Source organism: Schistocerca nitens, chromosome 5 (genome assembly GCF_023898315.1).
Source record: "Schistocerca nitens isolate TAMUIC-IGC-003100 chromosome 5, iqSchNite1.1, whole genome shotgun sequence".
NCBI lineage: Eukaryota > Metazoa > Arthropoda > Insecta > Orthoptera > Acrididae > Schistocerca > Schistocerca nitens.
In genome coordinates this window covers 782,067,990-782,083,990 of record NC_064618.1, presented here as the reverse complement: position 1 = coordinate 782,083,990, position 16,001 = coordinate 782,067,990, and the positions used below count along the sequence as shown (strand labels likewise).

General features: G+C 45.1%; 1 protein-coding gene across 1 annotated transcript in view; it reads left to right on the top strand.

Annotated features, from left to right (window-relative positions):
- Positions 1–16,001, top strand: part of LOC126260815 (uncharacterized) — a 172,594-nt gene that overhangs the window by 144,198 nt on the left and 12,395 nt on the right. Inside the window, exon 6 of the mRNA XM_049958188.1 lies at positions 6,187–6,257. Within this exon, the coding sequence (XP_049814145.1) occupies positions 6,187–6,257 (71 nt within the window). The remainder of the gene's footprint in view (positions 1–6,186; positions 6,258–16,001) is intronic.

Here is a 16,001-nt window from a genome sequence, read left to right as displayed (position 1 = left end):
CTCAGACACCAAAAGATTTACAGTTCTTGTTGGAAATTTGTGGTAAGCTCTTATTGGACCAAATTACTTAGGAAGTGGCCTACACATTACTTAATCTAACTTAAACTAACTTGCGCTGTGGACAACACACACCCATGCCCGAGGGAGGACTCGAACCTCCGACGTTTTAGAGTTCTCTGCTGACTCTCAGTTAGGCGTTTAGTGTATACAGCCGGCTTAAGTGGCCGTGCGGTTCTAGGCGCTACAGTCTGGAACCGAGCGACCGCTACGGTCGCAGGTTCGAATCCTGCCTCGGGCATGGATGCGTGTGATGTCCTTAGGTTAGTTAGGTTTAATTAGTTCTAAGTTCTAGGCAACTGATGACCACAGAAGTTAAGTCGCATTGTGCTCAGAGCCATTTTAACCATTTAGTGTATACTGTTTGGTGGTAAAGTTCCATCAATATACACTAAATGGAATCACGTAGTGCCGATTTCCTTGCGCAACAGTTGCCAATATATTGCCACTTATAATTGTATACCAAAAAGTGTATTAAAATCTGGTTTTGAAAAATACACAGATAACTGTAAGGTGATCAGTGTTTTCAACTACACTGAAGTGACAAAAGTCATGGGATACCTCCATTAGCCAGCGTAATGCAGCGACTCGACGTAGCATGGTCTCAACAAGTCGTTGGAAGTCGCCTGCAGGAGTACTGAGCCATGTAGGCTCTGTAACCACCCATGATTCCATTAGTTGTGCCGGTGCAGGATGTTGTGTACGGATTAACCTCTCGATCTTTCGGGCGATCTGGGTGGCCAGATCATTCGGCCGAACTGTCCAGAATGTTCCTCAAGCCAACAGCGAACAATTGTGGCCCGGTGAGATGGCGAACTGTCATCCATAAAAATGTCATCCTTGTTTGGGGATATGAAATCCATGAATGGCTGTAAATTGTCTCCAAGTAGCCAAACATAGCCATTCTCAGTCGATGATCAGTTCAGTTTGAAGCGTCCCCTTAGAAAAATTAATGAATTACTGTGCTGGAAAACCCCTTACGTTATTTGATTTTCAAACAGCTGAGCAAAGCTGAACGTACCCAGACATTTCGCTCTTTACCTATTCTGATCAACACTAAACTGACACACAATATTTTTAGCGCAACACAATCTGACTTTCAATAATCTCTACAAAAGAATGGCCCTGACTAACAATAACCTATGCCTTTCATGAATCACTTACCTCACAAAAATCTTCGTTACTCGAACTACTGCAATAAAGCGGGCGCCAATACCGCCAGCTAAATAAAAGATTCTAACTACTGAAGGCACTAACTACTGAAAGCCATACATAGCAAATGAAAGATTGTGATAGAGAACAAACAATGTATTTACCTTAATAGTGTTCAAAAGTCATTATATATATATATATATATATATATATATATATATATATATATATATATATATATATATATCAGTTCATGACATCCAGTCTTACAAATTTACTGTCTCTGATGGACATACGTCCAGATCATCCGCTCTCAAAACTCTGCCATCTCTCTCCCCACATCTACCACTGCTGGCGGCTCACCTCCAACTGCGCAACGCTACGCGCTGTTCACATCCAACTGCCCAACACTACAATAGCGTCTATTCCAACAATGCCAACCAGCCACAGACTGCACACAGCACAGCCAGTGATTTTCATACAGAGCGCTATGTGGCGTTACCAATATAAAAACCTAAACAGCCTACTTACAAGTTTGACCAGAAGACCCTCTCCATTCCATTTAAACCTGCCCACACCGCTATCACCAGCTTTCACAGTGCTTTGTTGACAGCTTGAAAAATGTGGAAATTTTTGGTAAGGACTATGGAACCAAACTGCTGAGGTCATCGGTCCCTAGGCTTACGCACTACTTAATCTAACTAAAACTAACTTACGCTAAGGACAACACACAAACCCATGCCCAAGGGAGTACTCGAACCTCCGATGGCGGCACAGCTTGGATCCATGGCTTCGTGGGGGTCTTCGCCTTATTCAAAGCCTACCATTAGCTCTTACCAACTGAAATCGCGACTTATCTGACCAGGCTATGGTTTTCCTGTCGTCTAGGGTCCAACCGATATGGTGACGAGCCCTGGAGAGGCGCTACAGGAGATGTTATGCTCTTAGCAATGGCACTCTTAGCGAAGGCATACGATCGTCTGCTGCCATAGCCCATTAACGCCAAATTTCGCCTCCACTGTCCTAACAGATACGTTCGTCGTACGTCCCACATTGATTTCTGCGGTTATTTCACGCAGTGTTGCTTGTCTGTAAGCACTGACAACTCTACGCAAAGGCTGCTCTACTCTGTCGTAAAGTGAAGGCAGTTGGCCATTGCGTTGTCCGTGGTGAGAGGTAATGCCTGAAATTTGGTATTCTCGGCACACTCTCAACACTATGGATCTCGGAATAACGTATTTCCTAACGATTTCCGAAATGAAATGTCCCATGCGCCTACTGCCACCTACCATTCCACGTTCAGATTCTGTTAATTCCTGTTGTGCGGCTATAATTCCGTCGGAAACCTTTTGACATGAATCACCCAATTACAGATTATATGTGCGCGATACTAGCGCCATATGTCTACGTGGATATCGCTGTCCCATGACTTTTGTCGCCTCAGTGTTTTTCACATATGTTACTCGGTTAATTCTCAAAACAGACCATTAGTTTTTTGTTCACATGTACATATCTGCCACTATATTACGATTTCTGAGGTCATGCACATGATTTCTGTTCCGATGTTACTTTGACCTTTGGTCATTGTTACCCCAGGATTACAGATCCACAGTTTATTAAACAGTGTTGATGCCAATAACAGTGTAGAACTAAGGATTACGTATACTAATCATCAGTATACAGACGTAGGCTCATTTGTAACTGTTTATGTGCCTACAACTAAGAAAAACACATGTCACTCATACATTTCTCAAACTACAAGCTGTTCTGGTTCAGACAGTTGTTAAGGTGTAACATATTATGTCAAATATCTCTAGAAACCTGGTATGAAGTTCGTTTTAGCCACAAGCACCAGATATTGTGTAGATGAATGAAGAACAAATAACCTTAATTCTAACTGCAATGCGTGTTTTGAAACGAGGATTTAGATTTAATATGGATGAAACGGAAGCTATTATGGGTGTTTAGCATGGAGTACAAAGCGTTTACTTTCGAGACAGGGATGTCAAAAAAATGTTCAAATGTGTGTGAGATCTTATGGGACTTAACTTCTAAGGTCATCAGTTCCTAAGCTTACACGCTACTTAACCTAAATTATGCTAAGGACAAACACGCACACCCATGCCCGAGGGAGAATTCGAACCTCCACCGGGACCAGCCGCACAGTCCATGAGTGCAGCGCTCCAGACCGCTCGGCTAATCCCGCGCGGCAGGGATGTCAAGCAGATCCATATTTATGAGTAATAGCCGTTGGTCTACTGCGTTAACAACGACAAAGTATATGGTGAGAAGAAGAAGATATACCAACAGAAAAGTATTTCAGTATTGGAAAAAGATCTTACTAGCCATTTTATTTGGAACTTTGATTCATTTATATAACTTCAACGAAAAATTGACGCAGTTTAAAATTAATGTCTGTATTCGCATATTTTACGCCAGCCCGTCTCGTAAGGGTGCTAGAAATAAAACACTTAGCGCTTAGATGGTCATGCACGTTTCTTGACGTTCTTCAGATTAGTAACTGAGGCGGGTGCAGGAAGGAAATCTTGCGTCTCTGTCAAATGGCAACTAATACCACCTAAGGGACTGCATTTTCTTTGAGAGCCGTTTCCTTACCTGATGTTAGCTATGTGCACGGAACTTCTTTGTTCGTCGTTGCTGAGAATGGTTTCAACGAGGACCAGCAGGGTTACAAAGGGTAACGAGAAGTAGAAGACAATCCAACCTCATCCTCGAGATAATAAGTTCCTTCTAAAGGCGAATGTGCCCACCATGACGCGTTACCCTGCAACCAGTCAGTAGAGATTTCAGGATGGTTTATTACTGTCGAGTCAGATCATGATTATTTGTATTATTTTGCAAATGAGACTGAAGTAGATGTCCCTTGCTGTGCGCAAAATTTTTCTTTTCGGAGAAAACTATACAAGGAATTAAAACAGTCCCTGCAAAGACGGTAGGAGCTTTCTAATGTTAGTACAGAAAGAATTCGGATACGTGAAGATATAAGTATTCAAAATTTATTATCTCTGTAGGTACACAAAAGCTGCCTGTAACTTTGCGGCGCAGTTCGATGCAGCAGTGTTATCTATGCTGGCCAGTGAGTTCATTTCCTCGTCACTGATGTTGGTTCAAGTGTCTCTGAGTACTATGGGACTTAACTGAAGATGTCATTAGTCCCCTAGAACTTAGAACTACTTAAACCTAATTAACCTAAGGACATCACACACATCCATGCCCGAGGCAGGATTCGAACCTGCGACCGTAGCGGTCGTGCGGTTCCAGACTGTAGCGCCTAGAACCGTTCGGCCACACCGTCCTTCCCACTGATGTTGGCGAGTAATGTTCCAAAAGATATGAAAAGAATTGTTGCAAACATAGCGCAGTTTAAAAGGAAATTACGAATGTTTAACTTCGTACTCCACTGAACAGTACTTTCGCAATGGTTCTTCCAACTAAGGTGAAGTTAATTTAGTTCTTACTAGCTGAGAAACCCAGCGTTGCATCGGTATTTTCTTTTTTATATAGCTTCCCCCAAGACTACGTATGTGTGGTATTTATTTTTGTCTTATAAGCCCGCATCTCGTGGTCGTGCGGTAGCGTTCTCGCTTCCCACGCCCGGGTTCCCGGGTTCGATTCCCGGCGGGGTCAGAGATTTTCTCTGCCTCGTGATGGCTGGGTGTTGTGTGCTGTCCTTAGGTTAGTTAGGTTTAAGTAGTTCTAAGTTCTAGGGGACTGATGACCTCAGATGTTAAGTCCCATAGTGCTCAGAGCCATTTGAACCATTTGAACCTTCCCCACTAACATTTTCGTTTCTATGATGTTACATTGGCGATAAGTGACTTTTGAGTATCTGGGGGTGAAGGGCTCTAAGGAGCGAGATAATGAATGATGCTCTCGATCAGAGATGTGTTTCCAGAGAGCGAGTTAAACTCTGATGTTCTCGAACTGCAGCAAGTCTCGCCTTATGATCTTCATTGGATTCTTGAGATCGCAAAGGCCTCAGTCTTTTAGCTGTTCTAGTGTATTCAGAAACACTCAATCATTATCTAGGCATTTTTATTCGTAAGCAAAATGAAATCAAAATGTGATAAGTGGGCACCCAAATCGTAAGGCAAACTCCATAAGTTCGTTTTTCCAAGGAAAGAATATAAAAAAACATTTAGAAGGAAGTAAAGCAATGTCGTTAAGTATTTAATACACAAACCGAAATCAGTAAATGCACATGTCCTAGCCAAGTAAATTCGTTGTTCGTTTGTGTTCGTTCAGATAAGATTAAGGTGCTTAATTATATCACTGACGTAAATTTCCGAAAATACATCTGTCACTTAGTTTAAAAAAATTAACACCACCATCTATTGGTTATCTGGTGTACTATGAAACGAAAGGCCCCATCTATTGCTTCTCGGGTGCTTATGCCGTGATGATTAAATGTTCGAACTACTACGCTCAGCAGATAATATTAGATTAAATTAAGATATCTCTTTTTTCGTGTTCCGATTTTAATTAAATGAAGCCTGCTTTTTTGTCCCGAGCTACGCCGAAGTTACCTGTGACAGACCCATGAAAATTCGTCTAGTGATTTTGGAGACTAGTGTGTTCAATCAAACTAACAGGTAGCCGCGACATGTTTACAGTTTTATTATTGGTACAGAGTACAATGTTTTTGGTGATGTCAGTTATATTAGAAGTTACTGCCTTTCTATTACAATATGTCATAACATTAAATGTGCCTAACATATTGCACTTTGAATGCACATGTTTTACCTTCCTCGAAATCCAGTTGACTCCTCTCTGTCGGAAGTGAGCAACATGATTTAAATAGCGTAATATACATTAGCATACAATGCATTCTCTGTGTGCTCTGCGTTGAGCAGTTGAGAAGCAACCTACACTCAGCAGACCACACAATTACGATACTCAATGACAAAGACGTATTGGAGCAATTTATTCACGTTTGTATTATTATTTTTGTTGCAGGATGAAAGAAAATCACTGAAGCACCACTTCCTGACCTCACTGTACAGTGAACGGAGGGATAAACCTGACGGGTAAGTACCGGTACTAAACGGTATTCTGTATTACACGGATGATAAGGGAACCATCATTTGGGGCATTTACTTTCTAGTTCTGAATTTGTAGAAGTGTGATTGTGTGCTTCAGTGGATTCGTGTCAAACTACAGTGAAGCGTCAAAGAACTGGTACAGGCATGCGTATTCAAATACACAGATATGTAAACAGGCAGAATACGGCGCTGCGGTCGGCAACGCCTGTATAAGTGTCTGTTGCAATTGTTAGACCGGTTATTGCTGCTACAATGGCAGGTTGTCATCGCGTACGACCATTTCATGAGTGTACCGTAGATATCAAGAATCCGGGAAAACAGCAAATCTCCGACGTCGCTGCGGCAGGAGACTCTGCAAGAACGGGGGCAACGACGCCTGAAGAGAACTGTTCAGCGTGACATAAGTGCAACCTTTCCGCAAATTGCTGTAGTTTTCAATGCTTGGCTATCAATAAGTGTCAGCGTGCGAACCGTTCAACGAAACATCATCGATACAGGCTTTCGGAGACGAAAGCCCACTCGTGCACCCTTGATGGCTGCACGATACAAAGCTTTACGCCTCGCCTGGGCCCGCCAACACCGACATTAGACTGTTGATGACTAGAAACATGTTGCCTGGTCGGACGAGCCTCGTTTCAGATTGGTTGGTTGGTTGGTTTGGGGAAGGAGACCAGACTGCGTGGTCATCGGTCTCATCGGATTAGGGAAGGATGGGGAAGGAAGTCGGCCGTGCCCTTTCAGAGGAACCATCCCGGCATTTGCCTGGACTGATTTAGGGAAATCACGGAAAACCTAAATCAGGATGGCCGGACGCGGGATTGAACCGTCGTCCTCCCGAATGCGAGTCCAGTGTCTAACCACTGCGCCACCTCGCTCGGTGTTTCAGATTGCATCGAGCGGATAGACGGGTAAGGGTATGGCGACAACCTCATGAATCCATGGACCCTGCATGTCAGCAGGGGAGTGTCAAGCTAGTGAAGGCTCTGTAATGGTGTGGGGCGTGTGCATTTGGAGTGATATGGGACCCCTGATGACACGTACGTAAGCATCCTGTTTGATCACCAGCATCCATTCATGTCCATTGTACATTCTGACGCACTTGGGCATTTCCAGCAGAATAATGCGACACCCCACACGTCCATAATTGCTACAGAGAGGCTCTAAGAACACTCTTCTGAGGTTAAACACTTCCGCTGGCCACCAAACACCCCAGACATGAACATTATTGAGCATATCTGGGATGCCTTGCAACGTGCTGTTCAGAAGAGATCTCTACCTCCTCGTACTCTTACGGATTTATGGACAGCCCCCCAGGATTCATGGCGACAGTTCCCTCCAGCACTAGTTCAGACGTTGGTCGAGTCCATGCCACGTTGTGTTGGGGCACTTCTGCGTATTTGCGGGGGTCCTACACGATATCAGGCAGGTGTACCAGTTTTTTTGGCACTTCCGTGTAAATACACCATAGCAGGTTTCGTACTGTGTCGTAGGCTGAGTGAACAAAACACCTAACCGCACTATTTTGATGGCACCCAGACATCATAATAATGGACCCCCAATTAAACGCACTGACCTTAGCACTTCCTATAGTCCTGCTGGGTGGAGAACTGGGGTTCAGCAAGACCTGCCTGCTTGTCGTTCCCAAAAACGCACGATCACACGATGAGTTCTCTCAGATAAGACGGGAAAAACAGTTGCTCTGGTTATGAAAAGACTTCGATGGATGGGAATACGTAAGAAATGTACGTTTTCTGATAGGTAACCATTTTTGAAAGCCCTTGTCCAGTTACCTCGGCACCTGGCATCAAAGCAGAGAAAGCCAAGTCGTAGTTGTGCCACGAGGGTCCGACTCGTTTTTTTCACGACTCGCAAATATTAGAGCACTTTACGTTCCTTAACACGATCCAGGAAGACGCGACTACGAGGCCCTAACACGAGGCGCTAGCCTGCAGGAACCTTACATGAGACATGAGACTAGCTCCGCTAACTCCAAAGAACGGCGTTAATGCTGCTGCTGGCATGAAACTCCGCCGATGATAGTAACGGCGGCGTAACACAGCGCGAAGAAGCGTCTGTTAGTTTCTCTGTAGCTTTCGTCATGATAGACTTCACAATATCTCTTCAACTATGTCGTTGTTCCCATCGAGCACTCACGCGAGCTACCGTCCAGTGCCCAGTCCCAACGCCGACTTCCCAAAAATCAGAAGGCGGCCTTACTTATGATCTCAGTTCGGGGACGAATAACTATTGTTTCAGCTAGATCTATTTCTTACAATACCTATGGTGCTGTACGGTGTTAATTCCTGCATCTTGCCTCGGGCCGAGCTCTGCAACTCAAGAAAGAATGCTTGTTAGATCTAAAAAAGCTTCACACTATTTTGTATTTTGCGTCTACTCCAAGCCCGGAGAAAAGGACGGTTCCATTCTTGCAGGGAAGGAGTGGTCTTCACAGGTGTTCTAAGTCTTAACTTTAGGAACCGGTGACTTTATTCCTCTGCCCTTACATCTAGAAGCTTCTCGACAGCCATGTATCCCTTGTGGCGACAATATGCTGTAAAGGCAGCTATGTTGGCTCCCAGTGTGTTCACGCCAACTTTCTCCTCTGGCTCATAATTCTAGCCCATATTAATTCAGGAAATTAGCTGGACGCAAATGAAATAAAGGTTTCTTACCACACATTTTTTTTTTAAACTTGACAAATTAGAGCTTACACTGAGACGACAAAAGTCATGGGATAGCGATATGGACATATACAGATGGTGACAGTATCGCGACACGATGTATATAATGACAGTTCATTGGCCGTACCGTCATTTGTACTGAGGTGACTCATGTGAAACGGTTTCTGACCTGATTATGGCCGCACGACAGAAAGTAACACACTCTGAACGCGGAATGGTAACTAGAGCTAGACACATGGGACATTCCATTTCTGAAATCGTTAGGGAATTCTGTATTCCGAGAGCTACAGTGTCTAGAGTGTGCCGAGAACACCAGATTTCAGGCATTACCTCTCACCACGGACAATTCAGTGGCCGACGGCCATTTCTTAACGACCGAAAGCAGCGGCGTTTGCGTAGAATCGTCAGTGCTAATAGACAAGCAACGCTGCGTGAAATAACCGCAGAAATCAATGTGGGACGAACGAAGAGCGACGAAATTTGGTATTAATGGACTGTGGCAGAAGACCAACGGGAGTGCCTTTGCTAAGAATGTGACATCGCCTGCAGCGCGCCTTCTGAGCTCGTGACCAAATCGGTTGGACCCTTGACAACTGGAAAACCGTTGTCTGGTCAGGTGAGTCCCGATTTCAGTTGGTAGGAGCTGATGATATGGTTAGAGTGTGGGGCAGAGCCCACGAAGCCTGAACCCAAATTGTCAAAAAGGCACTGAGCAAGCTGGTGGAGGCTCCATAAAGGTGTAGGCTCTGTTTTCATGGATTGGACTAGGTCCTCTGGTCCAACTGAACCGATCATTGACTTGGAGACCATTTGCGGCCATTCATGGACTTCATGTTCCTAAACAACGGTGGAACTGTTGTGGATGACAGTGCTCCCTGTCACCGGGCAACAATTGTTTGACTGGTTTGTTGAATGTTCTGGACAGTTCGAGAGAATTATTTGGCCACCCAGATCGCCCGACATGAATCCCAACGAACAATTATGGCACATAATCGATAGATCAGTTGATGCACTAAACCTGCACCGGCAGCACTTTCGCAATTATGGATTGCTATAGAGGCTCTGCAGGCGACTTTCAAAGAGTGTTGGTTCCATGCCACGTCGAGCTGCTACAATGCGCTGGGCAAAAGGATGACCGACGCGGTATTAAGAAGTATCCCATGACTTTTGTCATCTCAGTGTACATTAGCTGGTGCAGTCAGTTATTCAGCAATCAATGAATGAGCGGGAATAACCGTGGACTCCAACGTAGTCCCACTCTAAATACATAATCCATGGATTTGGGGTTTAGTTCTCATTAAGGATGTCATTTTTCTCTGTCACTTCTTCTTTCTCGTCTGCCAAAGATTTTTTTAAATCAACTGTATTTCGACTGACTTTTTCGCGGTCTCTTTTCCTCATTGGGTAATTTTTACGTGCTGCATCCTCTTTTATTGTTTTCGCAATTATTATAGGCAACTTCCTCTATAATGTGATTTACATGTCCTAGTCTTTATCTACCCACACCACATTTCCTCTGTGTCGCTCCTTCCAGCACCATTTTAACTATACCTGGATCCCTTAATAGCTGTACCGATAACCAAACAGGCGCAACTCGTGATCATGTTCTGGGGAACTTCTAAAATTTATAATTAAAAATGTTATATAAAGGCTTTTTGTGACATGTTATTTTTCGGAAGAGGATTGTGACCCCCACATCGCCTCCTCCTCCCCTTTACAAATACCTGCTTCTATCTTCATCTAGTCTTGTTAGCCCTTCTTTTTTTCGTACTTTATTTATCAACTTAAAACTTTCTTTGATAGCACCACATTTGAAGTGTTTTTACTAGTCGAATCCGGGAATCTCTAAATACTTACTCCAAGTACCACCACACGTTTTCACAAAACATTATACCTCCCATCACCAAGTATCTCATACAAACTTCTTTCGGAACTGATTAGTTTATCTCCTTTGCCATTTTTCTTAATGCAAAATCCATAACACCTTATTCACTACTGATCTCTAATCCAGTCTACTTACCTCCTCAGTGAAGAATATTAAAGATGAAAGATACAGGTCAGGCTGACTACAAGAGAAGAAAACTAATGTATTATTATCCAACCGCAGGTATCTGGTGATCGCTAATCACCTGATATTGCGAAGAGTGCACCTACCCTGAGGCCTTGCTGTCTTCTGAAAGTGAAGAATAAAAATAAAAGACATAGTTCAGGCTGGTATAAGAAGAAGATTGACAACTCTAAAAGTAAATTAATAGCTGGGGAACCTGATGATCGTCAGTAACCTGACATCGCAAAGAGTGCATTATCCGTGAAGATTTACATGATCTATCTTCAATGCCATCTCGTATTCATTCATTATACCCCTCAATGTACTCTTTCTTCTTGCAGTAACCTACTGGCATTGATTTCTGTTCTACGATTGTCAACCCTGCTCTCCAACAAAGGAGACCATCACTTTACTCCCATCTACCTCCATTGTTCCTGAACCTGTAACATAATCTACTATTCCTTTATACGAGGGCTGGAACTTTAATAGTAACAACTATTTATTTACAGCTCGTACAAAATAGATGCGTGTTTCAAAGTTTTACTGACCTTCAAAGTAGCCACCAGCACTGTGTATAAACAGTTGCCAGCGATGTGGAAGTCGTAGGATACTCTTAGCAGTGCCAGTTGTGTTGACAGTTCGAGCGGCGCGGTCTATTGCCCGACGAATTTGTAGCAGTTATGAAGTGAATTCTGTGAAGTGTTTCCTTCAGTTTAGAAATCGAGTTGAACCCACGAGGATTTAAGTCAGGGGAGTGCAGTAGGTGGTATAGCACTTAGCAGCCCCATCAGTCAACAAATCAGTAACAAAATGGTTCAAATGGCTCTGAGCACTATGGGACTTAACTTCTAAGGTCATCAGTCCCCTAGAACTTAGAACTAATTAAACCTAACTAACCTAAGGACATCACACACATCCATGCCCGAGGCAGGATTCGAACCTGCGACCGTAGTGGTCGAGCGGTTCCAGACTGTAGCGCCTAGAACTGCACGGCCAAATCAGTAACAGCTTGCACTGTACGTGCTTGAGCATTGTCCTGCAAAATGATGGTCAGGTCCTGCAGAAAGTGCCATCATTTCTGTCTCCAAGCTGGTCGTAGGTTGTGTTCCAAAAATGAACAGCATAGAGAAGTGGTGACACTTTCTGCAGGACCTGACAATCGTTTTGCAGGACAATGCTCAAGCACATACACTGCAAGCTGATTTGTTTGACTGATGGTGCTGCTAAGTGCTATACCACCTACTGCTCTCCCCTGACTTGAGCCCTCGTAAGTTCAACTCGATTTATAAAGTGAAGGAACGGGCAATAGACCGCGCCGCTCGAACTGTCAACACAACTGGCGCAGCGAAATGTATCCTACGACTTCCACATCACTGGCAACGGGTTATACACAATGCTGGTGATTACTTTAAAGATCAACAAAACTTTGAAACACGTATCTACTTTGTACGAGCTCTAAATAAATAGTTACCACTATTAAAGTTCCAACCCTCGTATTTATTGAGAAATTCCATTTCAACTAGCAAGTCGGTGATATCATTCGGTAACTATAAAAATTAAAAACTACTTACACACGTTAGAAAATTCGTCAATATTCACCACAATTTAGCGAAAATAAAAAAAAAAAAAAAAAAGGCTCTGAGCACTATGGGACTTAACATCTGAGGTCAACAGTCCCCTAGAACTTAGAACTACTTAAACCTAACTAACCTAAGGACATCACACACATCCATGACCGAGGCAGAATTCGAACCTGCGACCGTAGCGGTCACGCGGTTCCAGGCTGAAGCGCCTAGAACCGCACGGCCACACCGGCCGGCATTAGCGAAAACAGTACCTGGATTTTTTATTCGTTCTGGAACTATGATGATGAGCCAGAACATTAAGACAGCTGCCCACCGCTAGATTTAACGTCGCTCGGCGGCACTGTGGGCACGTGAAAGTATATAAAGCTGTAAAGATGAATGGGGAAGTATTCTAGTTCCGATACAAGCTGCAAATTGGGAAAGCCCCTGACATAAGTGACATTGATAATGGGCAGTTTTTTATGTTGGGAACGAGGTTTTCGGAAAAGATTAGGCAACTGTCATGAGCATTGGAGGACGGTGGATTCATATTCGCGTGCTACTGTCATGAGCAATGGAGGACGGAGGAATCAGAAGTTGGTGACGAGGTGTTGGACGTACACGTCTTATCACAGAACGTGGGGATCAAAGGCTTCCCCACTCTGTAAAGCGGGGTAGGTGGTTATCTGTATCAGATCTTACGGCAGAGTACAATGCGAGTGGAGCAACAAGTGTTTCAGAGCACACTGTACACCGCACATTGTTGACCATGATGCTTTGTAGCAGAGAACCCGTACGTTTTTCCATATTGACTCAATGCCATCGTCAGTTACGACAGCAGTGGTCAGGGGACCATTGGGGAAATGTGTCGCGTGGACAGAGAATCATGTTTCTTGCCACAGCAGGTCGATGATCTTGTCCAGATACACCGTCATCCAGGTGAACGGCTGTTCAAAACATGCACCGCATCACAGACTTTGGCCAGCGGGGGCAGTGGTGCGCTGCTTCCATGAGACCTGTGGTAGTAATCAAAAGCACCATGACAGTTGTGGTTAATGTGAACACCATTGCGGGCGACCTGCATCCCGTTCATGCTTGATGTATTCCCCTAAAGCGACAGGATCTTCCAACAGTTTAGCAGTCCATGCTACAAGGCCAAAATCGTGATGCAGTGGTTTAAAGAAAATAGTGAACTCACGTTGACGGCTTGGCCACCAAATTCAATTGATCTGTACCTGATGGGAATGCGTGGATATCTGCTGGAACATACATCCGGAAACCTAACAAATACTGGTCTAATCCATGCCATGTAGAATCTACCCCTGTACTGCGTTCAATAGTAGGACAGACGGGTTTTGAGCAGATGGTTATAACATTTTGGTGGAACCTGTTTTTATTCCATTAGTCTGCTTATTCTCTCATGAGTCCTTAATCGTATTTGCTCAGTTTCAAATTACCTTGAAATTGAAACTCCCTGACAACTTTAATGTGTGCCTAACGAATCTTTCAGTTTGCAGCGGAATGTTTTTAAACTTCCTTATACACTCCTGGAAATTGAAAAAAGAACACATTGACACCGGTGTGTCAGACCCACCATACTTGCTCCGGACACTGCGAGAGGGCTGTACAAGCAATGATCACACGCACGGCACAGCGGACACACCAGGAACCGCGGTGTTGGCCGTCGAATGGCGCTAGCTGCGCAGCATTTGTGCACCGCCGCCGTCAGTGTCAGCCAGTTTGCCGTGGCATACGGAGCTCCATCGCAGTCTTTAACACTGGTAGCATGCCGCGACAGCGTGGACGTGAACCGTATGTACAGTTGACGGACTTTGAGCGAGGGCGTATAGTGGGCATGCGGGAGGCCGGGTGGACGTACCGCCGAATTGCTCAACACGTGGGGCGTGAGGTCTCCACAGTACATCGATGTTGTCGCCAGTGGTCGGCGGAAGGTGCACGTGCCCGTCGACCTGGGACCGGACCGCAGCGACGCACGGATGCACGCCAAGACCGTAGGATCCTACGCAGTGCCGTAGGGGACCGCACCGCCACTTCCCAGCAAATTAGGGACACTGTTGCTCCTGGGGTATCGGCGAGGACCATTCGCAACCGTCTCCATGAAGCTGGGCTACGGTCCCGCACACCGTTAGGCCGTCTTCCGCTCACGCCCCAACATCGTGCAGCCCGCCTCCAGTGGTGTCGCGACAGGCGTGAATGGAGGGACGAATGGAGACGTGTCGTCTTCAGCGATGAGAGTCGCTTCTGCCTTGGTGCCAATGATGGTCGTATGCGTGTTTGGCGCCGTGCAGGTGAGCGCCACAATCAGGACTGCATACGACCGAGGCACACAGGGCCAACACCCGGCATCATGGTGTGGGGAGCGATCTCCTACACTGGCCGTACACCACTGGTGATCGTCGAGGGGCACTGAATAGTGCGCGGTACATCCAAACCGTCATCGAACCCATCGTTCTACCATTCCTAGACCGGCAAGGGAACTTGCTGTTCCAACAGGACAATGCACGTCCGCATGTGTCCCGTGCCACCCAACGTGCTCTAGAAGGTGTAAGTCAACTACCCTGGCCAGCAAGATCTCCGGATCTGTCCCCCATTGAGCATGTTTGGGACTGGATGAAGCGTCGTCTCACGCGGTCTGCACGTCCAGCACGAACGCTGGTCCAACTGAGGCGCCAGGTGGAAATGGCATGGCAAGCCGTTCCACAGGACTACATCCAGCATCTCTACGATCGTCTCCATGGGAGAATAGCAGCCTGCATTGCTGCGAAAGGTGGATATATACTGTACTAGTGCCGACATTGTGCATGCTCTGTTGCCTGTGTCTATGTGCCTGTGGTTCTGTCAGTGTGATCATGTGATGTATCTGACCCCAGGAATGTGTCAATAAAGTTTCCCCTTCCTGGGACAATGAATTCACGGTGTTCTTATTTCAATTTCCAGGAGTGTATAACTCCCTGCCATCAGTCCGGCCGCCTTACCTATGTGCCGGGAATCAAAGAAGTGGCACACATGGATGTTTCGTGTAATTTAAAGTAATATCGCTATATGCAGGATGAGGCTTGTAAAACAGGCCACCCGAAATACATCGAGGACGACTAAATAAATCGAGATGCAATCTTCGCTAACAAGGGCACCGCACCTACTCGGTATCACCGATTTTGGCCAAATTTATAATATAGGAAGCGCTTGGTCAGAAATAAAGCTGACAGAAGTGTGGGGCCAGGGAAAAGAACATTTTTGCGGCGGGTCGGGCGAGGCAAGAGCCTTTTACGTTAGCGTCATTTACAGGCAGCGGCTGGCGCAAAAGAAAGAGTATAGGACAGTAATCCGAGGGTCTGGGGTTCGTGTTACTGTGCGAAAACTACTTTTTTATTGTCAGATTTACTTTAAAATGTTCAAAAGGCTCTGAGCACTATGG